Raw genomic sequence first — 27,145 nt, 5'->3', positions numbered from 1 at the left:
GACAAGCGCTTCTACTACACTGCCTACACGGCCCCCGAGAAGCGCGAGGCGGAGGACGAGGCCCTCGACAAGCGCTTCTACTACACTGCCTATCAGGGCGCCGAGAAACGCGATGGGGAAGCCGCTGGCAATGAGAATTAGCTTCAACGCTTTCCCTTTGGTCGAGGTATATCCTCCCTTCCGGCAAGAATGGATCTGAAATCAGCAGAGCAAGGCCTGGCGAGCGGAAGTCGACTCCAGTTTGAGTATGGATTGCACCTGAATACGTGAATGTCTGTGTCTTTGAAGTGGTTTTTTTTGAATTATCGCATAATCTGCTTCAACGCATTTTGCACAAGTTCACTACCTTGATTTTCTTGCCTGCACTTCGAAGCGAAGTCACAAGCTCTGCTTGCTTTGCCCCATGACTCTTTTGTAGGCACGGGTAGCAATCCACATTGAAGCGTAAATTATCTTCTTGATAGACTGTACTGTACACAGAATAAGCCTGTCGGTCAAGTCCAAATCAGACAAATGTCACAAAATGCCTACGCTTCTGAATGTGTACAGCAGTATGTCGAGAATCCTCTTACTGCCCTTACGGCCCATAAAAATACCAACACGGAAATTGAAACTTGGGTATGTACCTTGTCTGCAATCGGCCCGTTTCCGAGGCCTGTTGTGGTCACTTTCGCGAAGGCTTCCCTTTGGCAAGAGGTTGACATGGCATCCGCAGCACTGCCGCTTTTTGTTCTCCACACGAATCGGACAAAACTCCTTGGTTGGAGAACCTGGGAGTCAGAAGACAAGCCAAAGACTATGACTCTGAGTTTGATACCTACTGAGCACTATATGCGTACGCCTTCCACATCCCCAAATACCTCTTTTCTCTTAATCATTCTCTTCTTGGTTGACAAAGAGGTGGATCGTTGTAACCCCGAGTAATCAGGGTAAAACAACAAAAGAGAGAGAAAAAGAAAACCTCCCCCTTTTTTTCCTATTTCACTACATTGGTAAGTTCTTAATACAGTTATGTACAAACACCCAGCAAGGTAGTGGGTGCAACAATGAGTCTGCTGTCTCACACTTATCAATGGTTCAGATGCAACCAGATCTACCACTCATCCATATCCTTCACCCACTCAAGAATCCTTCTCAGGAAATTCAGACACCTGACCCGCTGCCGCCTTGTTTGCCTCATTCTTGCTGCGATTCCTCGCCGCATTCCCCTCCAACCCATACAGCGCATCGGCCGACATGTTGGGGATGATCATTTCGAAGGTGTCTTTCACCACAGTGTACTGGTAGTAGCCGCAGCGCGCGATGGGCTGCGTCTTCTTGATGTCGAGCAGGCCGTCGGTGAGCACGCGGTCCGCGACGTGCACGCCGATCACCTTCCCAATGACGATGTCGACGGTGCCCATGGGCGGGTTGCCCGGCAGGCGGACGGTAGTGTGGTACTCGCACTCAAACTTGACGGGGGACTCCTTGATCATGGGGACATCCACCAACGTGGCCTGCTCCTTGGTGATCTTGCAGAGCTCGAACTCGTCGGTGCCGTAGGGGGTCTGCTCGGCGGTGATGTTGACGGCCTCGCGCAGGTCCCAGGTGGCGAGGTTCCACACGAAGGTGCCCGTCTCCTCGGCGTTGATGACCGTGTCCTTCCGGATCCCCTGGGCCGTCTGGTTGGAGGAGAACATCACGTAGGGCGGGTCGAAGGTCAGGTTGTTGAACTGCGAGTACGGCGCCAGGTTGCACTGGCCTTTCTTGTTCTTGGTGGAGATCCAGCCGATCGGGCGGGGTACGACGCAGGCCTGGATTTTTCTTGGGGTCAATGGCTGTGAGGTGCGGTGACTGCGTTTGGGAGTGCATTCAGACCTTGAAGGGGTCATGTGGTAGTCCATGCTCGGTGACTCCGGGTTGGTAGAACATTTTACTGATGTTTTTCGTTGGCAGGGCTCTTTGGCTGTGTGTGAAAGGTTTGCTGGTATCCCTTGACGGTCAGAGATCGAAGTACTTTATATACTCAAGAGGCTGACACCTGCAACCCCCACAGCGGCATATCAACCGGCAGTCCGCTGGGTGTCGTGCTGTCATGATCCACGTCCAGGAATGCCAGAGGGTTAGTTGTCTCCTCCCGACAGCCCGGTCATGGATCGATCGAGAGGTGTTCCGAGGCTCCGAGATGCCGATCCCGAGAGATCGGCGACTAAGTCCCGCACCCTTCGCCTTGTCCTCGTATGCAACTATATCTACTGGAGCTAGGGAAGCAGTATTGACGATTTCATATGATCTGTCGTACCGAGACTCCCCATTCCTGAGCTATTCTGTCTCTTTTCGTGGTCGAATGATATGACTTCAAAGACATCTGCCTGCCAGACATCCAATTAGTCAAACGCTCCCTTATCCTCCCACAACTTCTTGGGCCTACTCCCCTGCCCAAGCCATATCCCTACTAAGACTTGGTTATGGTATCATTGACACTGGTCCAGTGGACTATGATGTCATGCCCCAAGTATTGGCCTCCCCGCCTCACTTTCCTCACTCCCATTGCCAAGATCCCGAATGTCCGAGGCCCCGAAAGCCCAGTCAGTGATAGAGGATACACTTCTATATCAAGAATACCCCAAAGGGTGGGGGTTCTTCTTCTCGGAGAAAGGTACCGTTGCACTTATAGTAAACAGGGTTCCGGAAAACTTGGCTCGTCACACCTATATCAAAGACGCTACCGCGACAGCATAGTGTTGCACTAGAATTGGGAGCCTCACCAAGCATTCTCACTGCGGTCGTTTACGTCTCTTCCGGCGTCTGTTGCGCGAAGGATGGACACAAAAGCAATCCCATGTCCTTTGCACTGACGAGCCTCCACTGGGATTGACAAAGCAAAAAGGCAGAAGAGGGGGGACGAAACATACAACCGCATAACCGTGGCAGCGATCACCAGGTACCGTGCGGGTGAAAGGCGCCTTGGTGGCCTGTTAGGCATCCGCTCACAGATACCTGAGGCACCCAGAATATGAATGGCCGATTGCGCGTGCGGTATAAACAAAGTACCAACGTTGAAGCACGGCTCTCTACTTGCCAAGTGAGGATATACTAATATGTCAAATCCTATGATTGAATATTTACTAATGACGTGGCAGCTACAGACCGTAGAAGGCATTCGTGGAGATTGGCACATCCATTCTGGCGGATCGCATGAAAGTCACTTCTCTTGGATTAATCCCTATCAAAAGGCTTTCCAAGTTGACCACGTTCGTTTTTTGACTAAAAAAATGTGTCAATTGGTAGCAACAATCTGTCGAGCACAACAACTTGGCCGATATGTATTTGGATTTCTGCACCACGCTGTGGGCACCGAATTCGTCACCATTTACTTTGCAATAAATTCATCAATGAACTTGATGATCTGCTCCGCCAAAGCCTGAGGCTGGCTCACAAATGGCATGTGTCCGGTCTTAAAGTCCACCACTTCCCACTCGACCTTGGACTTCTCCAGCCACAGATCCTGCAACGACACAGGGTTACAGCAGTCGTCCAGTGCACGCACATACGCCCTCCTCCCATCGAACGCACTCTCCGCCCAGGCCGGGGCAGTGGCGGGGGTCACAAAGGCTCGGAGTGCGTGTGGCTGCATGAACTTCGCCAATTCCGGCTCCAGGGCACGGTCGCAGTCATTGTACAAAATATCCATTGCTGGTTCGATGAGAGAAAGTCCCTGCGAAGGCTGAGAGCGAGTGAAAATGGAAAAAAAAAAAAAAGTATCAATACAATGGCCTATGGTCATGATCGCGGTTGTTCTGGGTAGATCGTACGTACCTTGTCGGCCGTGATAAAAGGAGGGTAAGCGCCGCCTACAGCAGTCAAGAGCGACTCTCCCTCAAGGGCGATATTGCCCACCACGTAGATAAGGCCGATGACGCCAGTCGCTTGACCCTGGGCTCTTCTCGTTCCCTTTGCAAGTCCTCTTGCTGCGCCGCCGGCAACTACACCCCCGTATGAGTGTGCGATGATGACGACATCTTTACCTTGTTCGTCCAAAAGAGGGAGTAAGACATTGTCGCGCAAGAAAGCAGAATCTTGGGCAGAGGACACGTTGGCCGGATCCGAGGGATTGCAGCTGGGGTATGATCCGGGGTGTGTTGCGTATCCGGCTTGGCTCAAGTACGGTTGCAATTTCTCGAACCCTTCGGGTGTGCCGTAGGCACCTGGAACGATAACAATCACCGGGAGGTTTGCTGAAGACATAGTGAAGGGGATTCTGATTTGGAAAACAGGTTGCGACTCTGTTATGATGGGTGTTGTTGCTGAGAAGAAAGAGGCTGAGAAGTCCGGATGGCTAAAGAAGCAATTTAGTCTTAGTTAAGTTAGTGGCCATTTGTCATGGTTTTAGTTACTTATCTAATCTCACCACTTTTCAATGGACACCTGCAGATTTGTAATCGTTCAGGTGCATGTCATACGAAGACATCACGCAGCCACAATTAGCTGTCTGCCAGGTTACATCGGCTGTGTTACTTGCACGTAGGCCTAAAAGGACCACGCCTGTCTATGAAGGTTTTGTACCCTATCAGGATATCAATACATGGACATACCTCGGGTTCTAGATTCTAACATGCACCTGCAGGTGGGGGCTAGGTGGCAGTTACACACACTATTACCAAGTGTGGAGTGAACAAGGATTCAAACCAACTACAATGTTGATCCTTGGGAATACTAGGAGCCACTCACAACGGAAAAAAGCAGTGGGGCTTCAATTTACCTTGCGCTGTTACACTGTAGTAACCGATGGTTCTTTGTTCCTTTGATGGCTGAAATACGAGATTGAAGTCGCTGACCAGTGACAGTACTATCAATTGGGTCCGATAGTGGGGAGTTTTGCCGTTGACGCGGGCCGAAACCTCGGATGGGACCTGCCATGCGCCACCCACCCTGGTGGTCTGTCTCTGACTCTCTGACAGGTCCATCACATCTTGACCACTAACAGGATCGTAGATACACTGCACGGAGGATAAGATAACAGTACATACATTGCGCGATCAATCGTTGTTCCTGCATGGAGAATCATCATATGGGAGGCGGAGCGTAGTACATACAATCGATATGGCCACTTGAACGGACGGTTAAAAAAATTAACGAGCAAAAACATACAACAGAAGGGATTCGCTGGTGGTCACCCACCCAACTACTAACCTCCCGGCGTGTGGCTTAAGTACGGCTGAGCGGACGGGAAGCCCTGTTTTCCACACCCTGTGGTCGTATGTACTAGAATATTTAGCAAAACTAACTATGTAGCTCAAAACTATTGTGGTATAGCTCCTTTGACTTATCTTTCTCCCACTATGTCAGGGACGACCACCGGCTTTGGTCGAAAATACCGCTGCGGAAAGGAGTGCCTTACGCACACGCCGGGTTGCTCATTGATGGAATCGGAACCCCTCCCAAGACCCCACCCTAATGCACCCCGTGAGTCTTTATCTTTCAAGGGATCCGTCGTTCCCGTGAAGAGGACGCTCCTTAATATGTGGACATTGATAAGGATAAGGATCGAGACTAGGCCGGATTCGATCGAACCGTGTTAGCATACTAAGTATTCTCCCAGGGCTATGCAGGTATCGTCTCTACGTGCTTCAGCTTCCCTGCAACGATCTGTGCACCAAGGAGCAGCTCGGGCTTATTGTCCACTCGTCTGCAGTCGTCTATGGTGCGGCTGGGACATGGCGCTGCATGTACAGTACCTCGAGGAGCGCTGCAAAGAGTGGAAGGCAAGTCCACCCCTTTCGGTGGCTGCAACACTAGTAAAGGCCCTCATCGAATTCGAGGAGTTTGTATCGAAGTCTTGATCCTTGACTTTTTGGGGCAGAAATTTGCTTATATCCAAAAGGTTCAAGAGACAATTGATCTACAAAATTGACACTTTCTTGATTGGGAGCAGACATAATTGGCGCAGTTGCATATTCGGATCTCGAATTAGAATCAATCGCCCGGTATCCGGGGTTCACGATATTTTTCTTTGTTTCTATTCTTTGATTCCATTTAGATCTCCACCTCTACTACCTACCTCCTTGTAAGGGGTTAGTCCAACCTACATTCGTTCTTGAGTCAGCCCCATCCCCGGCTTCATCAGATGCTCCTGGAGCGCGAGGAGCACCGGCATGGGCGGGGCCATACCATCGACCGCGGCCCACTCGGCCTCGTTCAGGTGGAAGAATGGGAGTGCCACCGGCAGGCCGAAGGTGGGCTCGTCGATGTACAGGCGCACGCGGCCGCTGCAGATGACGGCCGCCCCGCGGCGCCGCTCGCCCCGCCGCAGCGGGTACCAGCGCCAGTGCTGCTGGAGCAGACGCCCGGCCAGTGAGACCCATTCGTGGCCCTCGCGCTCCAGGTGCACGTAGTCGATCACCACCCCCTCCAGGCCGGGGTGCCGTTGCCGCGTGAGCGTGAACGTCACGCCGTCGAAGGTGCCGTGGAAGGGAGGGGTGCGGTTGGTTCCCATTGTGGATGGTTCCTCTCCGTGAGTAAACAGAAGCTGTTGGTGCAGGTCCTGAGTTTTGAAGATCCTGGTGGAGGTGGGGAGGATGAGTGGGTGTGAGAGGGTGATGAGGGTATTTATACGTGAGGTATCGATGGGATGGGTGTGCTGTGTGAGATGCAGCTCCAGTATAGTGGGGTGAGATACAAACAAGCTAGTCATGGACAAAGATTGATGGAGATAATGGCCTCTCAACACCACGACCACGTTGGACAAGAACACTATGCAGACTCGTCTTCGCGGACAATCTTTGGTTGTCCGGATTCTTTGTGTGGTTACTATAGCCTTAAGGAGGCATTGTCTAAGTGAAGAAATCTCCCTGTGCAAATCCTTTGTACTGGAAGTTTAAAATTGTTATTCAACGAGCTGTTGACAATGAATCGTTGTTTAGTAACACAAGTCTGTCTGCTAGAGCGCTCTAGCCACTATATCGTGAGCAGTAGGCTTAGGGTAGGATCTTGCCTAATCAACCTCAACCACAGCGACAGCAAAGGGCTAGCTGGCAACTCACCTCTCCCGCCAGCCAGATCGTTCCAAAAACCACCCCCAAAGTCAAGACGACACAAAAGTCACTTCAGGAAAAGCTGCCGAGGGTCCGCTCAGTAGGTCTGACGTTCGCCCATAGACGAAGTACCGTAGTGCGACGGTGATGTACGAAACGATCGCGTTCCTGGCCCGCAGCCCGCCTATAGTCCCAATATACCCGGCCTGGACAATCTGCTTGGCCTCGTCCGAGATATTCAGAGCATCGACAAGCACTGGAAAGTCCGAGAACGTATAGTGCTTCGACTTTGCGAGTTTGAGTTCGAGTTTCCATCCTCGCAGATGCGGCCAAACCGCTGCCCAGCTGGCGTCGGTTGCCTGGGTGTGGTTCGCATTCCCGAACATCAGGAACGGGCGCGATAGTCCTTCGTCCACAACAGACCCCCACAGTGACCCATCCAGGTTGATGCCCCCGACAAATCGAGAGTCGACCAGCAGGGTCTGCGCGGCGGTGGCTCCACCTAGAGAATGGCCAAAGATCGTAACTCGATCCAGAGAGAGTAGCTGGGAATTTTCCCGGCCCAATGGGAAGATTTCCCCGAGCGTCGTGCTGTTCTGAGTCTGATTCAGGACGAATCTCATGTCTTGAACGCGGACATTCATTGCTGAGCTGTATTGTGCATCTGTAGTGATGTTCCCGAGGATTCCGACCACCGTGCGGCCATCGGGGTATTCCACGATGTTGGCATCGTACGGATGATCGACGGAGATGACGGCAAATCCGTAGCTGGCAAGGTCTTGGAGCAGCGATGTGTACACTAGTCTTGAGGTTTCCAGAGCTGGTGAGAACAGCACGACTGGGTAATTTCCCTGAGGGCTGGAAGGCGGTGGCTGCTGCTGGGTTTGGGTTTGGATCCGAAACGACTCGAACGTCCCTGAGGGTATTCCAAACGGCTGTAAACTCTCATCCTCATACCTGGCTGTGGCATTCGGGATGTATGATGTGGAAAGTACACTTCCGCAATTTGCCGGGGTAAAAGTGGTGATCATGAGAGCACGTTTTCCTCCTTTAGGGTCAAAAGGATCGGTTCGAGACAGATCGACTAGTTCACTTGCCTGGAGCGTGACATCGCACGGTCCGGTGCTCGAAGGCAGAGGAACATTTGCTGTCTGTCCGAGACTGAGAAAGAAGGAAATGGAGGCTAGGATAACTCGGATCATGTTGGCGGCCTTCTGAAGATGAGGGGTGTGAAAAAAATTCGACTCGAAGAATGGAATCTGATCCGAATCCAGCAGCAAGCCATCATGGACTTATACTTGAATGGTTCGAGGCGCTTGCGGTGGAATTCGATGCCATACAGTAGACATTTGACAGACTGAGTGAATTAATATTGTCTGTGCACGACAAGCTGACCTTGGAGTTTCATCGCAGGGCTTGCCTACGGGAGACTGGTCTCAATCATGACGTCTCGCAGTATTGCTCAGGTAATTGCCTCATCATCCCCCGGTAGGTACCTGAAGAGAACTCTAGGATAAACTTTCTCTTGGATCCAGTGCAAAATGGATGATATGTGAGGCATTTTAATTATCTTATCACAGTTCGCCTACTAAATGACCACCACCCCGACCCCACTAGCTCGGGGCAACATGTAGGCCTGAGCTACAGAAGGTTTAAGAGGAGCAAACCAACAAAGGCGTAGACCTGTAGCATGCGTTATTTATCCATAATAACGGACTATATCTGTCTCAAGAAGATGCTATCTCTTGCAAGGCTGAGAAGATGGGATGTATGCGCGAATTATTGCACTAACTGGTGGGACCCATGCTGACCCGATTTATCCGAGCACCACTGTCATGCGTGGAGAATAAGCATGCTAACCACCATTGAGCTTAGCATCCCCATGCTAGCCAATGACTGTCAAATAAAGAAAGCATGGCTTATGTCGGAGGTGTCTGTGCATTCTGAATTACTGCGGGGCCGCGTCACCACGACGCTTGCTATAGGACTTTAAAAGACGGCTGTGTAGCATTCGAAGAGTTCCCCTTCGACATTGGTGTCAGACATGAATTCTATTACATGAAGAAAGAAATCTGGCTAAACTAATCTATCAACCCTGAATGAATAGAAATCAGATCGCCCAGAGACGAAGTTCTATGGTGGTAAGCCATACTTTCTATTGGGACAAGTCTCGTCCGGGTCATAATGGCAGCACACCTGGTGGAATCTGCAGTGCCCACGAGACTCGATTGAGAACCTACCCAAAGACATTTGTTGCGACGGGCGACTCGCCAGCTCCTCTGGCACCCACGCAGGCCGCTCGGCGATCCGGTCCAGCACGAGTTCACACGCCTCGAAGTCGATGATCATGGCCCGTCCCAGCTCCGCATTCCACAGCACGTTCCGAAGCGCCAGGTCCTTGTGCATAACCCCGAGGTCCTCGATCTCGTGAGCGGATGTGGCTTGATGATTGTACTTGTCCCATTTATCCACGGTCGTCACCATCCCGATCTCCTCGCCCCCGTAGCCCATCAGGAGCATGTGGCGAACCCGTCCGAAGCCTTCTAGCTCATATGGCTGCTGCAGGTTGATCTTGCCCAGGAACACGGGCACCGCGGACCCCTGTGCTGCCATCAGAATTTGCGTGTACACATCCGCCTCCCGTTCGAGGCGCGGCCAGATACAACACAGGGTTCCTTTTCCGACCACCGCGTATCCGAACCGGGGAGAGACGACCTTGAAGGGGGCGCCGGAGCCACCAGGGCGGGCAGGGCGTCCGTAGCCGGGCCCGACGATGGGCATCGCTCGCTCCAGGTTGTGATCCAGTCCCAATTGGATCTGCTCCACCAGCTCCTCCACAGTAGTGGGATGGTGGGTGCTGCCGTTGACTCGGTGCCGTTCGACGTTGGGACACTGCTCGTCCAGCTTACCACGGCGCTGCAGGCCCAGCAGGCATCGTTGAGTGCAGTACTGGGCCCTGAGAACATCACGGTCAACAGGAGAGTCTTCCCACCGATCTTTAGGTGCATGGGACGCAGAAGCTGCGGGCTGGGTCGCGGCTGGGCCGCCTGTCATGATTGTGGTTTTCTGTCTCGGTTCCTTGCTTTCATTCGAGGATGAAGTAAGATAGAAGGGGGTAACAATAAGATTGCGTAGGTAGAACTTAGACTGGAATCTGTACTGTACAAATCAAGTCTTCCGATGCTCAAGGTGACCAGATTTGATGTGAGTTGGAGTCTCTCTATGTATACAGAAGGTACGACTGACTGCTGCTCCTGTGGAAAAGGCCTCTTCGGATATGGAACTCCCCATCGGGTCAGATCTACTTGAATCTGGGTGAGCATATTTGTTTCCTGTACCAGAGATTCGAGTGATTTGCACGGGGGCCCCATTCGAGCCGATCGTAGGGGATTTCCCTGAGTAAATGACCATGCAGGAAGGGTCTCTGTAAGACTGATGTGAGATGCCTCCGGTCACATTTCCTCGGACTTCATCATATGCGCCAAGCTTCCACGTATTCTACAATACACACATCTTAATACACATCCACTTCTCACAGCTGGGAGCCTTTTCTTAACAGCTCATGACTATCAGACTCTGCGCGGGTGGTCATGGTTGTAATTTTGCGACTCAATATTCATACTATTTACAGTTCTGGTGGCTCGCGATCGTCGCATTCAAATTTTTGCAGGGTCGGTCCAGGCTTCGTCCACTGGTGTGCTCGGGAGGGTGTCGACTGGTTACGGTTTACTGCTGTGCAAGTGATGCCTATTGGAATATATTTGGTCCTCGGTGAGGACGCTCTAATGTCTCTTTTGAGAAGGATGTCAGATGGAAAGGGAAAAGTGATAGACAGCCAAGCACAGTCCAGTGCTTATTCAACTTCACAAAGGGCTCACAGCATAGCGAAAGCTTTCGGAAAGAGGTGTAGATTCCGACGGCGACAGGGGAGCCAGCTGCGCAGTTTAGACCAATCAACATGAACATGGGGATCAGGAAAAAGGGGGCGGCGAGAAAAAAAAAAACTAAAAGGAAAAAAGAAAAAAGAAATGAGCCCAGCCCGGCTCGATCAGGCAACCTTACGATCTGGAGTCGTACGCGCTACCAATTGCGCCATAGGCCCATGTGGGTGATGTCTGAAACCATCTGTATGAATATATACTACATGTAATGTTCTGTGCTCTCATCGAGCTTACCGGGCAAGATCCACTTTATGGTCGGGCTACAAAACAGATGAATCTGGACATTATACATGCACCAACCTATGTTATTGTATATTTCTTAGACTCATACACTTATGTGGTGGTTTCTAATCTTCCGGTAAGGCTAGCAGTTTGAATGTAGATTGTTCCATGGTTTGCTGAGTGTGACCGACAGTGGTTATATATTTCCTGCTTGGGTTATGTCAACCGAGGGTCAATCCCTGTCAACACCAAACTGAACTGGAGAATTAAAAACCGCCATGAGCCCTGTGTGAACCCACACAGAACATGGCATCGACATCGACACCGACACAGATTTACAGCATAGCCCACCAACATGCGCGCGTAGACCCGAGATTCTGGAGTCAATTCTCATCGAACTCGGCATACACACCCTTATTGCTATAGCCCAGCCCGTACGCCAATACTTGATCGCTGAACCGACCAGCATCCGGCAGAACCCCTTTATCAGACTATATTCGGCTGCGGACGGATCGGATGTGGGTGTCTCCCTTTAGATCCGCCCGTTGTGTCGTTAATTACGCGCATCGCAGCGTCTGTGCTGTACAGGTACCGTGTTTCCCCGGAACATGCCAGAGGTGGAAGTCGTAGCTGATAGGAATACCTACTGGTCGGATTACCCACTGCCTGAGCAAAGGGGGTGGCATGGGGATGTAGATTTCTCTCCTCCTGCGATGTGACGGTGGCAAAAGCGCAAGGCAACCGAGGTCTGCGGGCGAAATTTGGGCTATTGCAGGATGAGCGCTGTGCACAGTCCAATCCTGGTCGTCGAGTATGCCTACCCTAGGGCATTCTCTCAGATGCTCGTGGTCTTTTAGTTGGCCGGCCGTGATTCATATTGGGTGGACGGGTATAGACCATAAGATAATCCCACTGGACCAAGTTGCCCAACAAGGCAGATGAGTCTGGCAAGTACAATCGTCGAAGTCGAGTACTGCAACGGCTTTGCAGGGGTGGTATGACTCAAAGAACGTGAAAGAGCTGGCAGAACTGTACAGTACTTGTTCTATTTTTTGAAGAGTTCGTGGGGAGGACTACTGTCTAAGGATGGTCGGCTATGTCGCGGTGAACAAACCGCATGACTTCTCAAAAAGATCAAAAACTGAAAGTACGGAGTGTAGAGCGATTGACCAATTTGCAAAGCTACGACAAGCGAGGAGAAGTTCAGACTTGTGGCAAATTGATTGGTATATTCCAGCAGCATCTCGCAACTTCAGCAGGTTGTAACTCAGTCTTTCAGGAACACATGGCCGGTGCATTGACTCCTGGTGTTTCAGCAAGGCTTACGTATGTGTTTCATGTTTGTCGGGGCTAACCTAGTTTTTGATGCCTGAAAATAGTCCAATCGTTATCGCACCGAAGATATTTCCGTCCATTTGCTTGGAGTCTTGGACCGATCTAGAGTTCCGGACTAGTGACAGACCCACCACAGCCATGAAAACAACGTCGCCATGGATCCACCGGCTGCTGCGGTCGACTGCTAAAATTGATTCAACGAGCCGGCGTCAACATTCGAGCCAATGGGTACTCTGCCTGTCAGTACGGCATCAGCCTGTATATGGTACCTAAGTAGTGACTAGTGGCTAGTGCGTCCTCTGACCACACCTAGTACCACCCCACACTCGCGGTTAGGGCTTGGATAGGTGGCCATCATTGACTTACGCAGCAGCGGGGCTGTCAGCAGTTGGTATACCGATTCTAGATTCTCAGCCATGCGCCCACTCAAGCACCATCGTCCATGGCCGCGATGCCGGGCGGACCGGCGGTTGCCTGCCAACTTAGGGCTCGCTTGCCTATATAACACACGTTCCCCTACTTCATCACCAATATCTCCATCGCCTGGTTAATTGAATTCATCATTCATTCATTCCTTGTTCGAATCGTGTGCTGTGCACCCAGTCTTTCCTTTTACTGCGTCAGGTCATTCACTTGTCCCAAGACAGTCTTTTCCCAATCTCGTCCGAGAACCCATTCATTCAATCCTTTGGCCTTGTCCAATCATTGTCCGCAAGATGCCCTCTTTCGCCCATTCTCTGACCGCTGGCCTGCTTGCTGCTTCAGCTGTTGCCTTCCCGGTTCAAACTCGGAGGACCAGCCTACAGAAGCGCTCTACCAGCAAGCGCGGTGCTGCGTACAATGATGCTACCCTGGTGAGCACCCTGACCAACGACGAGGCTGGTACCGTGTCGTGGTCGTACAACTGGGGCAGCTCTATGGGAGGCGACATGCCCTCGGGCGTGGATTACGTCCCTATGCTCTGGGGCTCCGGCTCTGACTATGTCGATGGCTGGACCGACGCGGTGGAGACCGCACTCTCGTCGGGCAGCTCGTACATCCTGGGCTTCAACGAGCCCGACATGTCGTCGCAGGCTGACATGACCGCTGCCACCGCGGCGGAACTCTACGCGGAGTACATCACCCCCTACGCCAACAGCGCCAAGCTAGTCAGTCCCGCCGTGACCTCTTCCACTAGCAGCGGCGAGGGACTGGACTGGTTCAAGAGCTTCATGAGTGACTGCTCCAGCTGCAACATCTCCGCCCTCGCTGTGCACTGGTACGGTGATTCGGTCGACGAACTCAAGACCTTTGTCAACGAAGCCATCGAGGCCGCCGCCGATTACGACATCTCCGAGGTCTGGCTTACCGAATTCGGCCTGAGCGCCGACACCAGCGGTGTCTCCGACGCCGACACCACCGTGAGCTTCCTCGATGAGGCGGTCTCCTGGCTCGATTCCCAGTCCTCTGTGACACGCTACGCCTTCTTCTACTGCGCCAATAACTACATGTTCACCGATGATGCCGTCAACTCCGTGGGCAATGTCTATGTGTCGAGCTCGTCGTCCTCCACTTCCACCTCTACCTCTTCCTCTTCTGCCTCGTCTACGTCGTCGTCAGCGTCGTCAGCCTCCTCTTCGGCCACTTCTTCGTCGTCCTCTTACGAGTCTTCCTCTTCGTCCGAGTCTTCCTTCTCGGCATCCAGCTCCTCCTCGTCGGAGTCCTCTTCCTCCGACTCCTTCACATTCAGTTTGGACTCTAAGATCGCGCTGTTACCCCCCGTGCAGCACTCCAACTAGGCTATATCTATGTCGTACTGGTAGATGTGATACCCATACCATAGATCTCATAGTTGGAATACATACTTTTTCAATTGACTCATTCGTCCGTTTTTTCCTTCCTCTTTTTCATATTTATTTATTTTTTTGGGGGGGTTTTTTTTCTCCTGTCCAGGTCATTCAGGGTATCCAGTCCAATCGAAACTGCTTCGACGTCCCAAAGATCGCGTACCACTATCTTGTTGGTGTGCCTGAGTGTGAAATTGTGGATGGGTGTGTTTGTGTGTGTATGCGCGGGCGCGTTCCGCGTACCATGAAAAAAAGAACGCTTTTTTCTTGGATAGAGCCAACCAGATTGTCCGGGTAGATTTCCCCGACGGAACTAACTCTGTGTCCACAGTTTGGAAGTCTAGACTCATTGAGGTCGAATGGGTGGGATGGCGGAGGCCGCGTGGCCTTTCCGGCTTCAGCCGAATCAGCCCTAATTAAATCCATAGTTAAGTCCGGCACTGCCCGCCCCGGCATTCGGCCTTCCAGCTGACGTATTCATACTCTACAGGGCCAAGCCACGCCATCTTCAGCCACAGTCACGGTGGTTGGTGTCCCACCTTGAACGATTTGTTGTCTTACTGATCATGATACCAGGTGTTATTCGAGTCGCTGGCTAGAAAATGTATTATAGGGCCTCCCCGCGTCATGAGAATTGCTTCACCACGTATCCTGGCCTTCCTTTCCCGGAAAATTCGCCAACAGCTGGGGAGGTTCGGATCTCATAATGGATCCAGAGCAGATTTATGATTTGCCTATGTCATAACCCATAATCTGGAGGGACGTGTCAAGCACCATTATGACAAGCAAATGAGCGAAGCCGCTTCCTAACCTATCAGTCAAATGACTCAGTCCCCCAAACCACCCCACAAGCAGACCGTGACAGACTCCGGCGGGGGAGCGTCTGAAATCCCGGGGCCCCGGCATAGGGCCAAGCAGTTATTGTACAAAGCCACCCGCAAGGCTTGACTTAACTCTGATAAGCCAGCGGCGTTTGTTCATGAAGGCTGGCGTGTGAGTGAGCGACACCACGCCACCTCCGGCGGCTCAGGCGCCATCCCGAAGATGCATCAGAGAGCAAAAGGGAAAAACTCCTGCGGGGGATTCCTCTTCCCCCTCTTTTCTCACCACCAAGACTTTTGCATAAAGCTTGACACTCGGGGAGGAATTTAATGTGGCACAGTCAAGCTTTTTTTTTCTGTTGTCCTTTTTTCTTTGTCCGCACGGCCCGGGTTCACCATGGCTCTCCCTCCCAAATGGTATCAGTTTCTGGTGTGTGTCTTTGCGTCGCTGGGATCGGTGCTGTACGGATATGATCTGGGTGTCATCGCCGAGGCACTCACCAGCCCCTCGCTTATCAATGCCTTTAACGCCGACGCGACCAAACGCGGAGCAGTCACCTCCGTCTTCACCGGTGGCGCTTTCTTTGGTGCCTATTTTGCCGGTCCACTGGGCGACTATGCCGGCCGGAAATGGACCATCTTCGTTGGCGCCCTGATCTTTTTGCTGGGCGGGTACGCGATCTTTGAGCAGCGTTGGACTATTGCAAGGAGGCTAACGGAAACAGAGGCTTGCAGACAGGTGCGCAGAGCTTGAGTTATCTGTACGCTGGTCGAGCCGTCGCAGGGCTGGGGTGAGCATATTACCGAGATCCAGGGAAGCGCGTGAGCTGACTGAATGGGTTTCTTTCATGGGTTGAAGAGTCGGAATCTTGGTCATGATTGTCCCGATCTACCAGGCGGAATTGGCCCATCCGAACATCCGCGGCCGGATCACATCCCTCCAACAGCTGATGCTCGGGGTGGGCTCCCTGGTTGCGTCGTGGATCTCCTGGGGCACCTTCATCAACTTTGCGGACGATGATTCCCGCCAATGGCGCGTCTCCCTGGGGATCCAGATGGTGCCGGCCGTCTTTCTGGCCGCGCTCATCCTGCTGTTCCCCGAATCGCCCCGCTGGCTGATCGATCATGGCCGACTGGACGAGGGCCTCGCGACGCTGGCTCGCCTCCACGCCCGAGGCGACACCTCCGACGCCTGGGTGCAGGCTGAGTACGAACAGATCACCGTCTCGATCGCCCAAGAGCACGAGGCCGAGGCCAAATCCTACAAGGAGCTCTTCACGGACCCGTCATGCTTCCGCCGCCTGTTTCTGGCGTGCTCGATCCAGGCCGCAGCCCAGATGACGGGGGTGAGCGCCATCCAGTACTTCAGCACGACCATCTTCGAGCAAATTGGCATCGCCGCCAACGACACCCTCAAATATCAAGGCATCAGCTCCATCATCGCCATCATTGCTCAGTTCTGCTGCATGATGATGATCGACAAGACGGGCCGTCGGTGGCCCCAGATCATTGGCAATCTGTTCAATTGCCTCTTCTTTGTAGGCGCCCCCTTCCACCAACTGTCTCGACCTCAACAGAAACAAGAAGACACAAATTGAAGTAGTACCCGCGCTAACAATCTCATCATAAAGGTCATCCCCACCATCCTCATCGCCAAATTTCCTCCCGGCGTCTCCAACAACACCTCCGCCAGCTGGGCCTTCATCGTGATGACGTGGTGCTACAACTTCTCCTACAGCGCGACCGTCGGCCCCCTGACGTGGATCATCTGCGCCGAGATCTTCGACACCAAGACCCGGTCCAAGGGGGTCTCCATCGCCACCATGACCTCGTTCGCCTTCAACACGATGATCGGCCAGGTCACGGACATCGCCATCGACAATATCGGCGGGTGGCGCTTCTACGTGGTGTTTTGTGTGTGCAACTTCACGAACGCCATCTTCTTCTGGCTGGTGCTGCCCGAGACCGCCCTGCGGCCCCTCGAGGAGATGACGGCCCTGTTCGAGCATGAACCCTGGCTGGTGCCGGGGTCGCAGACCAAGGGGTTCATCGCGCGCAGGCGGGCAGGGGCGATCATGGAGGAGTTGGAGGGGGATGAGAAACCGGGGCGGCTGACTTTCGTGCATGCGGAGGGGAAGTGAGGTTGCTTTCGCGGTTGGAGGGAGGGTTGGGGATATAAATATTTTTGCATACAGAACGTGGATATGTGGTGTTATATTGTAACTGGGCAGTAACTAAAGTGACTATGACTATATGAGGTGGAAATTAAATCTACCCGTCCTACCGGCGAAAGAGGCAAGATCTAAGCCCTAACCCAGTCCATCATCCTCATCCACCCTGCTAGTATGGAGGTATCAGAGGATCAAAAAAGCGACCTTCCAACCTCTCTCCCCCTCCCATGGCTGCCTCAATCTATAACACTCGCTTCTACCACACATGCAAGCAATATAAACCGGATTCTTTGTTATGCCACTCTTCTCCGACACCCACCATACACCTCTGATGGTCTCCGGTTACGCCGAGTCTTGCTGTAATGGTACATATCTTATTCAAGGTCGGCCGCGGCATATTCCTCTCCACTGCTTTCATGTCTCAGCATCTCATGAAACATCCCCTGGAATCTCCCTATATAAACGCTAATGGAAATCTACTGCATCCTATATAGCCAAACTGCCGGGGACTTCCAATTGCTCTTTCAGCATAACAGAATTGTTCCGTGTGCCGAAGAGCCAGAATGCAGTGGACTCCGAGATTCTCTGATGCCCACGAGGCTATATAAGTACCTCTCACATCTCGTATTTTTATACGGAAGTCTCACCATCCCCATCCGCCTTTGTGACAAGACCACCTGATCGACATCACAAAGCACGCGACTAACAAGTGTTTCTGAGTTCATCTATCACTTATATCAAAACCGTAGCCATGGCACAGCCGCAGCCGCAACTGCCCACCCTGTTCGACCAAGTGGTGACCATCCTGGACTCGGTCTTCCCGCACGCGGAGGGATACATCTACCTCCGGGGCTGGTCTACCAACACTTACGATGAGAACCAGGTCCTGAACGAGTTCGTTGAGATCTCGACCCCCAGCTCCGGAGTATTCTTCACCATGTTGGGGGGAACCCGTCCGGGGGTGCCGGAGGAGCCCTGGGCGGGGCGCAAGCGCTTCTTGCACCTCCAGAGTCTGGCCCCGGCCTCGGCGGGGCGGACCCTGGATTTCAAGGGCATAGTGCTCATCAACCGTCAGTGTCGGCTCTACGCCATGAACCGCGACTGTGAGCCGAAGCGCCTGTCCGCCGACCCCTTGGCCCTGCACACCCCCGTCAATAGCCGCTGGCAAGATCACGCGTACAGTGTTGCGCTGGAATCCGCTGAGATCACGCACCTCTTGACGCAGTTCAAGTACCGGTGCCGCCGGAACCCGCTTTGGATCCCGCCTCCTGGAGCCCAGTTTCAGTGATGGGTGATGGCTGGGGCGTGTCCTGGCCTTGATGACCTGATTTTTCTCTGGTAGATTCAATACTACTTTTATGATTTAGATAAATACCCTCCCTTCCTTGATACTTTATTATCCGCTCTGGAGGCGACTGGCTCTGGCAAGCTCGTTGCACACGGGCTACATATATTTCCCCATGATTTGTACCAGCACATACGACCACAGGGTGTGGAAAACAGGGCTTCCCGTCCGCTCAGCCGTACTTAAGCCACACGCCGGGAGGTTAGTAGTTGGGTGGGTGACCACCAGCGAATCCCTTCTGTTGTATGTTTTTGTCTTGTTGGTCGCACTCTCCATCCTTGCCAATGTTTGCGACGTCATCCTTGTTCTAGGTCCATCTTGGTAAAGCTGTTCAATCAAGAACATTCAGCACTTGGCGGCATTCAGCCAGCCGCCTGAATGTCCCGATTCGGGGCTGGCTACATCACTGGCGCTCAGGCAGGGCGGCAGACGAGATTGACAAGCTCGGCTTCGCGCTGATCGAGATACTGACTCCGATCGCAATTGATCGAGCTTTCTTCTTCTGCCCGGCTGGCTGCTTTTTCTTTTCCTGCCTTTTATGTCTGTGTTCCGCTTTACTGGCCTCGGCATCCCCCCTTGTAAGCCGAGGGCTAATTCAGCGCTGTGATGTGAATACAGAGCTGGTTCCTTGTATTACTGAAGCCGAACCATAGGTGTATTCCTTGAATGTGTTTTTGGAATGAAATGACAATATCTTTGAGAGAAAAACTAAGATTCAATTCACGCACAATAAGACCTTCCGGTCCCTATTCCCTCACGCATTATCAATAAGCTGCTGGATTTGGATGGGATCGAAGGGTGCAGTCTCCACCTCCTCCCCGCCCTTATGGAGAACCGTCAAGGGCATCTCGTCGGGTGAATGCGGCGGTGGAATGAACCCACTGTTCACAATGACCAAGTCCACCTCACCCCCCCGGGTCTCGTCCGCCTCTTCGAAGAGTGGAAGGAGAGGCGAATTGGGCCCCATCCACGGAGCCCAGTAATGTACCACGACGGACTTCGGGGTTTCGTTGATCGCCTCGATTACTTCGCCGGGACTAGAAGACGAGACGGAGGTCAGTCAATGGCGAGGAAGGGAGGGGAGGGTGAGCCCAGGCGTACTCTTCAAGGACTCTGACAGGCATTTTGTGGCAGTATTAGGCTTCGAATGTGGTCTTGATTGATAGAGATCTTGGATTTGGTCTTGGTCTTGGGGTTGATGGATATGCTGGGAAGCTGGCAACAAACCGAAGCAGAAACGTGGCCTGAAGCTCAATTTATAGAAGCATTTGGGGAATAACTTACAGCGTAAGCTTTCAGCTGCGGCTTAGCCCAGCCACGCTATGTGGATCGATCTTGTTGTCGTCTTATCACATCGGCTTTGGTGGAGGGGCTGGGTGGGCGATACGACTGTTTAAAGTTCTCAGCTCGTGGGTCTTTCCCCATTGTCGGGAGCTGACCGGCTCGTCTTACTACTTAGTATGGTCTGTCGTTTTCAGTTCGAGCTAGAAGTGTATTAGATCTGCAATCTATACGTCATCTGATGAATCAATCGATGGTAGGGTCTCCGTAGTTCATCTGATAACAAATTGTGGTTACCGCGCAAACAGCGAGTCATGCTGGGTGGATCTGCCCCACGGATCTCCGAGAATCGACTCATCTCATGCAGATCCCTCTAATACGCAATCGTGAAGTCCAGCTGCCGCTCCCTCGATCTCTGCTACTCTGTTTAAATTCTCCTTGGCAGTGTTCATACTCATATAGCTTGGCTTTGCGTACTGGAAGACACCAGGGCGCGATTGGGACAGACGGCCTTAGGGCCTCGCTGGAGATAACCCTATGCCGCCACAATTGTCTTCAAGGGCAACACGCCATCTGCACTGATCATACAGAATCCCACCTGCAAGAAGCTACTCCGTACGCTTACTCCAGTATCATTTAATCATGTCCTGGGAGCATCGAGAATAGATTCCGCATTGATTAAAGTATAGACAACAGGCAGCTGCTCAGCCACGGACTGTCTTCGCCCTCTGAGCCGCCGCCTCGCCGGCAATCTTCCCAGAGACCGCCCCCTTAGTCAACCCCGAGCCCCCCGGATAATTGAAGGCGAAGAAGCCCCCGGCCATCTCCCCAACCGCCCAGAGACCCGGCATGACAAGCCCCTCCTCATTCAAGACGTGCGCCGCATCATCCGTGCGCAACCCGCCGTAGGTGAACGTGATGCCACACATGACGCCATGGGCCACAAACGGACGCTGGCCGAAGGACAGAGCCCAGTTACTCTTCGCAATGGCCAGCGCAGTGCCTGTAGAGACATGATCGATGATGAAAGCATTGAAGTTCTCGACCGCATCCGGAGGCGTGGCGGCGTTGTAATGTTTGCGCTTTTCTCCATCGAATAACTTAACCTAATCTAAGCTCAACCCATGACGGTTGACGTCGGGAGGCGGGAAGTTAGGGCTCTTGGCCAGTGGTGACATGGCAGGGAACATTGACTGTCGCACTGTCTGATGTCCTGGCTCATGCTCCGGTAGCCTGTTCTTCGCCAGACAACGTCTTCATTCGTTATAGGAGGCTAGCCACAGCTTGTGGGACGACTTGCCCAGACCCCCTTTTGACATCTGATTCAAGGCCGGCGAAATCAATAGCAATGTTCTCATCTCCGCATTTAAGAGAGACTCTGTTAGCTCCATCGGAAGATACCAGTGCCAGCCCATTCGGAATTTCCTCCTGGAATGCTTGTTCCATCCGCCACCCCCCGGTGTCCGCCGCCTCGCAGCAGCCACTAGAACGCTAATTCAGGCACTTCGCCGAATGCCCTGGCTGACGAGACCCTGCACATTGAAGCCAAACAAGACACAGCTGGGGCTGTGGAAGCTCTCAAAGATGGACTCATAGAGGCCAATGTCACAGATGGTCAGTCTGTTCCCCGTTCTTTTGCAACAAGGATGGCGCATCATGTGTACAGTGAAAGAGGAGAGCGACGACAGCCCAGCAAGAGATGTAGCGAAGGCGATCTTGCAAATCCTAGCCGACTACACCGTCAATTGCCAGAGGGGTGGACCCATGTCGTGGGAGAATGCGGAAGGCTTCCTCCCGACAATCATGAGCTTTGTGCAGAAGCAAGAGCCTGCTCGAATGGTTCTGCCTGCGTTTTCTTTCAAGTTCCAACTACCAGAATAAAACCCTAGGTGTGCTCCCCGATCTGGGGGAGGAGTTGGCCTTGCAGCATCTAAACGGGCTTTGCCTGAACATCCCCCAAATATATTTGCTGGGGGCAGAGGTACGTATCTCTTCAGACGGTCTTGTACATAACGGTGGGTTTATTTCCTTTCTATTATATAGTTCAATCTTCACCCAACTGACAAGTACCAGACATCCTCGGGGTTCCCGATGAAGTGGTTTGGGACTATGGCGAAGCATTGCGCCAGATCGCCGTGGACCAGAACCTGGCTCACATTCGATTCATTCGACTGGCCGACCTGCTGGAGCATCCCAGATCCACGAAAGAGTTTTACGTGGCGCATGCATCCCGCCTGCGCCGCGAGCCCACCCTGCGCTTTCAGGACCCTTCTTTCGACCCCCGGGAGGCCATAAATGCGGACATGGACCTCCTCCTCACGTAACGGGGGTACATCAAGTTCCTAACCAAGGATCTCGCCCATCGCCCAAAGCTGGCCAAGTCTGAACGGGCGCGGGCCGAGGAGATTTCGCAGACGGCGCGGCGCATGCTTGCGCGTGGGCAGATCTACGCCTCCGCCATCAAGGCCCAGCGCGGGGACTATGTGCGCCTCTCCATCCACGAGCAAGACCAAGTTCTCCACCTGCGTGGTCAGGATCGAGAACGCCGCGGACGGCGGCGCCCGGCTGATCCCCGTCATCGACCGGCTCCTGTATGACTACTGGGTGTGTCTGCGGCTCGCCTGGGAGGTGGGCGATGTGCTTGTCAACGACAACACGGCCATGCTGCATACCCGCACCGCGTATTGAAACAATGCGGATCGGGAACTGTGGCGGACTCATTGCGATTGATCCCTTCAAGGACGGCGATCGTGTTTCCTGTATATCAAAGCAGATTGTAGAAAACTCCAATTTCCACGGCTGGTTGCCTTGTCGGTCTGGGCGGATAATATCTCCCTCTATCATGCTGAGCTGCGGTCGTATTTTTGTAAAAGACATGCTCAAAGGGGGATTACTGCGTGTTGGGGTCGAGGTCATTTAGCTTGGCGTAGGCTATACCTTTGGGCCTTTCTGACTGGAGTCCCGATGTTGGCTTGGTGAACGAAGCCTGGGCGCTTGGCCGGTCGAGGCTCCTCTCTGTGTTCGTGCAGCGAATGAGGAAATATCCCTGCCGTTGCTTGGCTGGTTGTGGGGCTGCAGATGGATCTTATCTTGCCACACGAATGGGTGGGAGATGCGTAGACGAAGCGGGCAGGCATCGGCCGGTTCATTCCCAAATCCAGCCGAACGATCATTGCCTCGGAGTTTGATGTGGTCTGTTTTTGAGGGAAAGTGGCCCCTTCGCGGAAACGATGGGCCTAAGCAATGTCGCCAGCTGGCCTCGGAGTCTGCTCACTGGACCGGTCTAGCAGTATGGTAAGGATCCAGGTAACATTTCTCCAGGCCGCCGAGTCGGGTGCACAAGCAACCAGCCAGGTTTCCGGTAGGATGCTGTTTATCTTCTCGAACGGTGAGACTCATGCTTCAGTCAGCAGTCAGCCCACCCCCCACGGCCCGGCTCAATCAAATGCAAGGCCAGCTTGTACCCCATGGTGGACCCCACACACTCAATCGCCGCCCGACAGAGCATGATCTGATCCGGGTCGGCGAAGGGGCAGTTGACGACCACCCACATCGGCCAGAGCAGCGTATACCCGTTGGCCAGCTTGGCATGCTCATGCAGCCGAAATCGGTGGCGTGCCTCTACATCAAGACCGCCAAGCGTACTCGTGACCGTCGCGCAGATCACCTCCACCAGATACGCGATCCCATCCAGCAGGAACATGACCGGATCATCCGGGAGCCCCAGCACCGCCAACTCGGGTAGGGAGGCGTGTCGGCCCTGCAGGAAGCACCACTCCTCCCAACAGTCGAAGAACTGCTGGTAGAACGAGATCTGCGCCGCCTGCACCCCGGCCAGGAAGCAGGTGGTCCACGGATCCCGCGCACGAGACTCGGACGTGCTGTGGGAATCGGCGGCGGTGTGGTGGTGCTCGGAGAGCGGCGAGGGTGTGGGTGTGGGTGTGGGGGTAGGATTCTCGTATTGATTGCGCCAGTGGTTGGGGATGGTGGCTTGCCAGTTGTGGAGCTCGATCAGCAGGGTGCACGCCTGGACCAGCAGCGCGTGCAGGGTGTCGGCGTGGATCGGGGACGAGGGGCTCGTGCGCCGACGAGCGTCGGTGGCCTGCATGCAGAAGTCGGAGAGTTTGCCCGTCAGGATCGAGGAGCGGATCACGGTGCACGGGTGCGTGATCCCGTCGAAGGAGGGCGGCATGCAGGCATATCGGAATTCCCGGCGGATCATCGCCTGCACTTGCTGCGGGGTGGGCTTAGGGCGCGCTCTCTTGGTTGCAGCGGGAGGGCGTGCTGGTACTCACCATTTGGGTGTATGCCCAGCCGCATAGGCGCCGGCTATACTTGTTGCTTCTTGATGGGATGCCGCGCAGTTGCATGAGGGAGTAGATGCCGGGGATGTGGGGGTTCAGGGATCCTGTCGTCGCACCCTCCCCACTCAGATCCTGGCCAGGTGCTCGGTTAGTCACGCTCGATATGAGTGTTCGTTGTTTATCCTTGTCGGGCCATCCTACCGAGAACATGCTTAGGAACAACGAGGCGGCAAAGATCTCGTCGCGTACTTGCGCCTGGCTGAAGCTCAGTGCCTGATTCAACAGCCGCAAGGCCAGACCATAGTGCCTTCGTGCATTGATCTGAAACTTGGGCACCCGCGCCCTGTGGAAGAGCGTCAGGTAGGACACCGAGAGAACGGCATGCTTGAAGCACGGATCGTTGCCCCGCTCTTGGAAGAGGTCCGGGAAGAAGGCCAGATGGCCCTCGCAGGGCGATCGCTGGACTCTCAGCACATGGTGGTGGTGAAAGTAGCATAGTGACATCAGCTCGCTGTCCTCGGGAATGATTGAAGCAATCGTGCTTCTTGGCTGCATCTTTGCGGAGTCGACCTTCTTCTGCTTCGGCCCATGTGGGCTAGAGGGAGATGACCTCGCGTTTCGGACGACTTTCAACTTCCCGGCAGTGCTTCCCTGCGCAAGCTCATATCCTCGGAAAGCGAAGGAGTCGGGATAGCCCGGACAAGAGACCCCGTGCGTGCTGCAGCGCTGACAGCCTGGCTTGCCTTCATCGCACTATACTTGGTTGTCAGTATACGTACAACTATTGCAGAGACATTTGGAGCAACAGAGAACAAGTTCCCTCGTACCTTGACCTTGCGCTTGCGACAGAGAACGCAGCCGGTGCTTAGCTTGCCTGGAAAAACCATCTCGACGAGGCTGCGTTGAATGCATGCAAACGATGGCGAAGAAATAGAGTTTATCAGATGATCAGATTATAAAAATCGCCATGGCTCGACGCTTATTTAATCTGATTGTTGTAGGCAGGCATCTGCGAAAGAATGTATCTGATTAGGGCTTGGCTTGAGCCCTACCCATTTCCATCGGGCTTCTACCGCCACACTAGCCCCGATTCAGTACCGGCTTGCGAGAGCCAAGACCTCGGACTTCGGCGGTAATCTGATAGAAATCATACAATCCTTGGTCCATGGATATCAGGGCGGGCGTTCCGAGGATAAAATGGTCGGCTGTGGTCCAGAATGCATCAGGCACGTAATCAACTCTTTTTTTTTTTTTTTTTTCGCATGACAATCTCTTCGATCTTAAGCATAAAGCATAATATTCTGACATCCGAGATGGGTAATCCCAAGTATAACCGTGAAGTATGCCACCTACCTCCCCAATCACAGTAAAGCAGCAGGAGCTAAATAGTTGCGTGGAAGCAGGACGGCCGCGAGCTCGTTCTTCTGCAACACATCTTCTCCCTGCCTCATCTGGAGACCTCCCTCCGTGGCAACCCGGCCGCAGTCTTGGCAGAGATTGACCGGTTCGCCCGAGAGCAGTCCCATCTGATTCACATTGGCCCGGAGAAAGGCGCCGTGGTCTCCTCGCTTATTGCCGAGCGAAAGCCGCAAATCATGGTCGAGCTTGGCGGGTACGTCGGATATTCGACCATTCTTTTCGGCCACGCGGTGCGCCAAGCCGGAGGCCAGCACTATTTCAGTCTAGAGATCAACCCCGTCAGCGCGGCCATTGCAAGTCTCCTGATCGACTTGGCCGGGTTGAAGAATTTTATCACCCTGCTGGTGGCCCCGGCGCATTTGTCTCTGGCCCGGCTGACGAGGCAAGGGGTGTTCGACGATGGCATTGACGTCCTCTTCCTCGATCACTTCAAGGATCGCTATCTCCCTGATCTCTGGCTGGCCGAGAATCTGGGGCTGCTGAAGCCGGGTAAGTCCGTGCTGGTCGCGGACAATGTTTCGCGTCGTGGGAGTCGGCAGGAGACGGACGAGCCGAACAAGCCACATTATTTGGACTGGGTGCGGGGTTCCGTAGAGCAGAAAGAAGAAATTCTGCAACGCTTTGCATTCAACGTGCCGTCGGATGTGCAGCTTGCAGAGATGGTGCGCGGGGGCGGTGATGCAGCTGCGATATCTGCGGGGTGGGACCTTGCTTTGGTTCCTGGTATGCCGAGGATGACCTATGAGTCCCTAGGTCAGTATTACACGGGACGAGACGATTTCAACGAGAAGGTATGGTGGCATTTTCCGCCTATGACCGCACTGACTGGATGCTGACTGCACGTACAAACAGGATGTAGACATTGCTCAGCTGATTGCACAGTAGAAATGGTGTCCGTCAGACGGGTCGCTGCCAGGCACTCACGGGCGGTTGGAAACCAGTTTCGATGCAGTGATCAAGTTATCAGTTTTGAATTCATGTCTCTGGTATCTAATGCTTGCCGAATCTTTTATTCTGGAGAATCATGTGATATACGCGGCCGTACGCTGTTCAGTCCACATGTTGTTATCTGATAAGGTCTTTAGTTCGAACCACTGTGCTGTATTGCTTGACATAGTATCACCTCAGAGCAATATGCCTTCAGGTCCGTAGTTTCGAAGCATGCATCGCTCTTGATCATTGGGTATCTGATGATGTGCTGTGCAGCTGGGTCGGGCATAAGTGAGGTACTGGTAGCATTGCTGTACAGTACATCCGCTTACTTGGCCACACGTCAATAAGCCTCAACAGTGGTTTGTTTCATGTTCCAGGAACATACATTCCTGGCTTTTCAAGGGTTGTTCTTCAGCTGGAAGTGTGCAGGCAGTCAAAGCTGAGGAAATGAGTTCTCGTGACATGATTGGCCGTGCGCAAAGAGCCAGCGTACCTAATCGGACCTCCTTCTGCAGTGTCCACGGTCCTTCCATT

The 27,145-nt window shown here is 53.3% G+C and overlaps 13 protein-coding genes and 1 non-coding gene across 14 annotated transcripts, besides 2 other annotated features; 5 read left to right on the top strand and 9 right to left on the bottom strand.

Annotated features, from left to right (window-relative positions):
- Positions 1 to 1,121: 1,121 nt before the first annotated feature.
- On the bottom strand, positions 1,122 to 1,911 carry BO95DRAFT_374102 (flavin reductase family protein; the record flags this gene model as incomplete). The annotated part of the gene is made up of 2 exons (XM_025583085.1): positions 1,122 to 1,793; positions 1,858 to 1,911. 2 exons carry the CDS (start codon positions 1,909 to 1,911, stop codon positions 1,122 to 1,124), a joined length of 726 nt encoding a protein of 241 aa, XP_025437581.1.
- A 1,347-nt stretch (positions 1,912 to 3,258) lies between these two features.
- On the bottom strand, positions 3,259 to 4,289 carry BO95DRAFT_399127 (alpha/beta hydrolase). Its single transcript, XM_025583816.1, has 2 exons — positions 3,799 to 4,289; positions 3,259 to 3,706 (listed from the first exon to the last, which is right to left on the bottom strand). The coding sequence occupies exons 1-2, from the start codon at positions 4,225 to 4,227 to the stop codon at positions 3,353 to 3,355; spliced, it is 783 nt and encodes a 260-aa protein (XP_025437580.1). The 5' UTR covers positions 4,228 to 4,289; the 3' UTR covers positions 3,259 to 3,352.
- Positions 4,290 to 4,945: 656 nt separating this feature from the next.
- Positions 4,946 to 5,145: a sequence feature (Protein overlapping with rRNA (BO95DRAFT_507635, RAH41058.1) was converted to a misc_feature.).
- A 27-nt stretch (positions 5,146 to 5,172) lies between these two features.
- Positions 5,173 to 5,251: a sequence feature (Protein overlapping with rRNA (BO95DRAFT_507635, RAH41058.1) was converted to a misc_feature.).
- Positions 5,252 to 6,064: 813 nt separating this feature from the next.
- Positions 6,065 to 6,475, bottom strand: BO95DRAFT_436161 (uncharacterized protein; the record flags this gene model as incomplete). The annotated part of the gene is made up of 1 exon (XM_025585217.1): positions 6,065 to 6,475. The coding sequence occupies one exon, from the start codon at positions 6,473 to 6,475 to the stop codon at positions 6,065 to 6,067; it is 411 nt and encodes a 136-aa protein (XP_025437578.1).
- Positions 6,476 to 7,063: 588 nt separating this feature from the next.
- Positions 7,064 to 8,296, bottom strand: BO95DRAFT_423501 (PAF acetylhydrolase family protein; the record flags this gene model as incomplete). The annotated part of the gene is made up of 1 exon (XM_025584635.1): positions 7,064 to 8,296. Exon 1 carries the CDS (start codon positions 8,213 to 8,215, stop codon positions 7,064 to 7,066), a length of 1,152 nt encoding a protein of 383 aa, XP_025437577.1. The 5' UTR covers positions 8,216 to 8,296.
- A 665-nt stretch (positions 8,297 to 8,961) lies between these two features.
- BO95DRAFT_476802 (uncharacterized protein) lies at positions 8,962 to 10,067 on the bottom strand (the record flags this gene model as incomplete). The annotated part of the gene is made up of 2 exons (XM_025589950.1): positions 8,962 to 9,037; positions 9,304 to 10,067. The coding sequence occupies 2 exons, from the start codon at positions 10,065 to 10,067 to the stop codon at positions 8,962 to 8,964; spliced, it is 840 nt and encodes a 279-aa protein (XP_025437576.1).
- A 975-nt stretch (positions 10,068 to 11,042) lies between these two features.
- Positions 11,043 to 11,115, bottom strand: BO95DRAFT_t283. The gene has a single exon. It is a non-coding gene; the product is annotated as a tRNA-Trp (tRNA).
- Positions 11,116 to 13,030: 1,915 nt separating this feature from the next.
- Positions 13,031 to 14,366, top strand: BO95DRAFT_447319 (glycoside hydrolase family protein). The gene has a single exon (XM_025587592.1). It carries the CDS (start codon positions 13,228 to 13,230, stop codon positions 14,287 to 14,289), a length of 1,062 nt encoding a protein of 353 aa, XP_025437575.1. The 5' UTR covers positions 13,031 to 13,227; the 3' UTR covers positions 14,290 to 14,366.
- A 1,114-nt stretch (positions 14,367 to 15,480) lies between these two features.
- On the top strand, positions 15,481 to 17,299 carry BO95DRAFT_518258 (sugar porter family MFS transporter; the record flags this gene model as incomplete). Its single annotated transcript, XM_025591958.1, has 4 exons — positions 15,481 to 15,830; positions 15,884 to 15,949; positions 16,018 to 16,696; positions 16,790 to 17,299. The coding sequence occupies exons 1-4, from the start codon at positions 15,556 to 15,558 to the stop codon at positions 17,297 to 17,299; spliced, it is 1,530 nt and encodes a 509-aa protein (XP_025437574.1). The 5' UTR covers positions 15,481 to 15,555.
- Positions 17,300 to 18,080: 781 nt separating this feature from the next.
- Positions 18,081 to 18,617, top strand: BO95DRAFT_436156 (uncharacterized protein; the record flags this gene model as incomplete). The annotated part of the gene is made up of 1 exon (XM_025585216.1): positions 18,081 to 18,617. One exon carries the CDS (start codon positions 18,081 to 18,083, stop codon positions 18,615 to 18,617), a length of 537 nt encoding a protein of 178 aa, XP_025437573.1.
- Positions 18,618 to 19,428: 811 nt separating this feature from the next.
- BO95DRAFT_468235 (uncharacterized protein) lies at positions 19,429 to 19,798 on the bottom strand (the record flags this gene model as incomplete). The annotated part of the gene is made up of 2 exons (XM_025589357.1): positions 19,429 to 19,711; positions 19,776 to 19,798. The coding sequence occupies 2 exons, from the start codon at positions 19,796 to 19,798 to the stop codon at positions 19,429 to 19,431; spliced, it is 306 nt and encodes a 101-aa protein (XP_025437572.1).
- Positions 19,799 to 20,659: 861 nt separating this feature from the next.
- On the bottom strand, positions 20,660 to 21,133 carry BO95DRAFT_468234 (uncharacterized protein; the record flags this gene model as incomplete). Its single annotated transcript, XM_025589356.1, has 2 exons — positions 20,660 to 21,037; positions 21,092 to 21,133. 2 exons carry the CDS (start codon positions 21,131 to 21,133, stop codon positions 20,660 to 20,662), a joined length of 420 nt encoding a protein of 139 aa, XP_025437571.1.
- Positions 21,134 to 21,557: 424 nt separating this feature from the next.
- BO95DRAFT_468233 (uncharacterized protein) lies at positions 21,558 to 22,643 on the top strand (the record flags this gene model as incomplete). Its single annotated transcript, XM_025589355.1, has 4 exons — positions 21,558 to 21,767; positions 21,832 to 21,970; positions 22,029 to 22,275; positions 22,400 to 22,643. 4 exons carry the CDS (start codon positions 21,558 to 21,560, stop codon positions 22,641 to 22,643), a joined length of 840 nt encoding a protein of 279 aa, XP_025437570.1.
- A 469-nt stretch (positions 22,644 to 23,112) lies between these two features.
- Positions 23,113 to 25,146, bottom strand: BO95DRAFT_507610 (Zn(II)2Cys6 transcription factor; the record flags this gene model as incomplete). Its single annotated transcript, XM_025591264.1, has 4 exons — positions 23,113 to 24,189; positions 24,251 to 24,391; positions 24,461 to 25,012; positions 25,087 to 25,146. 4 exons carry the CDS (start codon positions 25,144 to 25,146, stop codon positions 23,362 to 23,364), a joined length of 1,581 nt encoding a protein of 526 aa, XP_025437569.1. The 3' UTR covers positions 23,113 to 23,361.
- A 379-nt stretch (positions 25,147 to 25,525) lies between these two features.
- BO95DRAFT_485775 (O-methyltransferase) lies at positions 25,526 to 26,779 on the top strand. Its single transcript, XM_025590427.1, has 3 exons — positions 25,526 to 25,599; positions 25,663 to 26,469; positions 26,531 to 26,779. Exons 1-3 carry the CDS (start codon positions 25,573 to 25,575, stop codon positions 26,561 to 26,563), a joined length of 867 nt encoding a protein of 288 aa, XP_025437568.1. The 5' UTR covers positions 25,526 to 25,572; the 3' UTR covers positions 26,564 to 26,779.
- The last annotated feature ends 366 nt before the right edge of the window (positions 26,780 to 27,145 follow it).

The sequence above is a fragment of the Aspergillus brunneoviolaceus genome (assembly GCF_003184695.1).
Source record: "Aspergillus brunneoviolaceus CBS 621.78 unplaced genomic scaffold BO95scaffold_86, whole genome shotgun sequence".
In the NCBI taxonomy this organism is placed as follows: Eukaryota; Fungi; Ascomycota; class Eurotiomycetes; order Eurotiales; family Aspergillaceae; genus Aspergillus; species Aspergillus brunneoviolaceus.
The sequence above is the reverse complement of the archived record's forward strand: the minus strand, read 5'-3'. Positions and strand labels throughout refer to the sequence as shown.

Coding starts and splice junctions, on each gene's coding strand:
- BO95DRAFT_485775 (XM_025590427.1), top strand. CDS start 25,573: ATGGGTAATCCCAAGTATAACCGTGAA. Junction 25,600..25,662: donor ATCCCAAGTATAACCGTGAA/GTATGCCACCTA, acceptor GCGTGGAAGCAG/GACGGCCGCGAGCTCGTTCT. Junction 26,470..26,530: donor GAGACGATTTCAACGAGAAG/GTATGGTGGCAT, acceptor ACGTACAAACAG/GATGTAGACATTGCTCAGCT.
- BO95DRAFT_399127 (XM_025583816.1), bottom strand. CDS start 4,227: ATGTCTTCAGCAAACCTCCCGGTGATTGTTATCGTTCCAGGTGCCTAC. Junction 3,707..3,798: donor CTTTTATCACGGCCGACAAG/GTACGTACGATC, acceptor ACTCGCTCTCAG/CCTTCGCAGGGACTTTCTCT.
- BO95DRAFT_447319 (XM_025587592.1), top strand. CDS start 13,228: ATGCCCTCTTTCGCCCATTCTCTGACCGCTGGCCTGCTTGCTGCTTCA.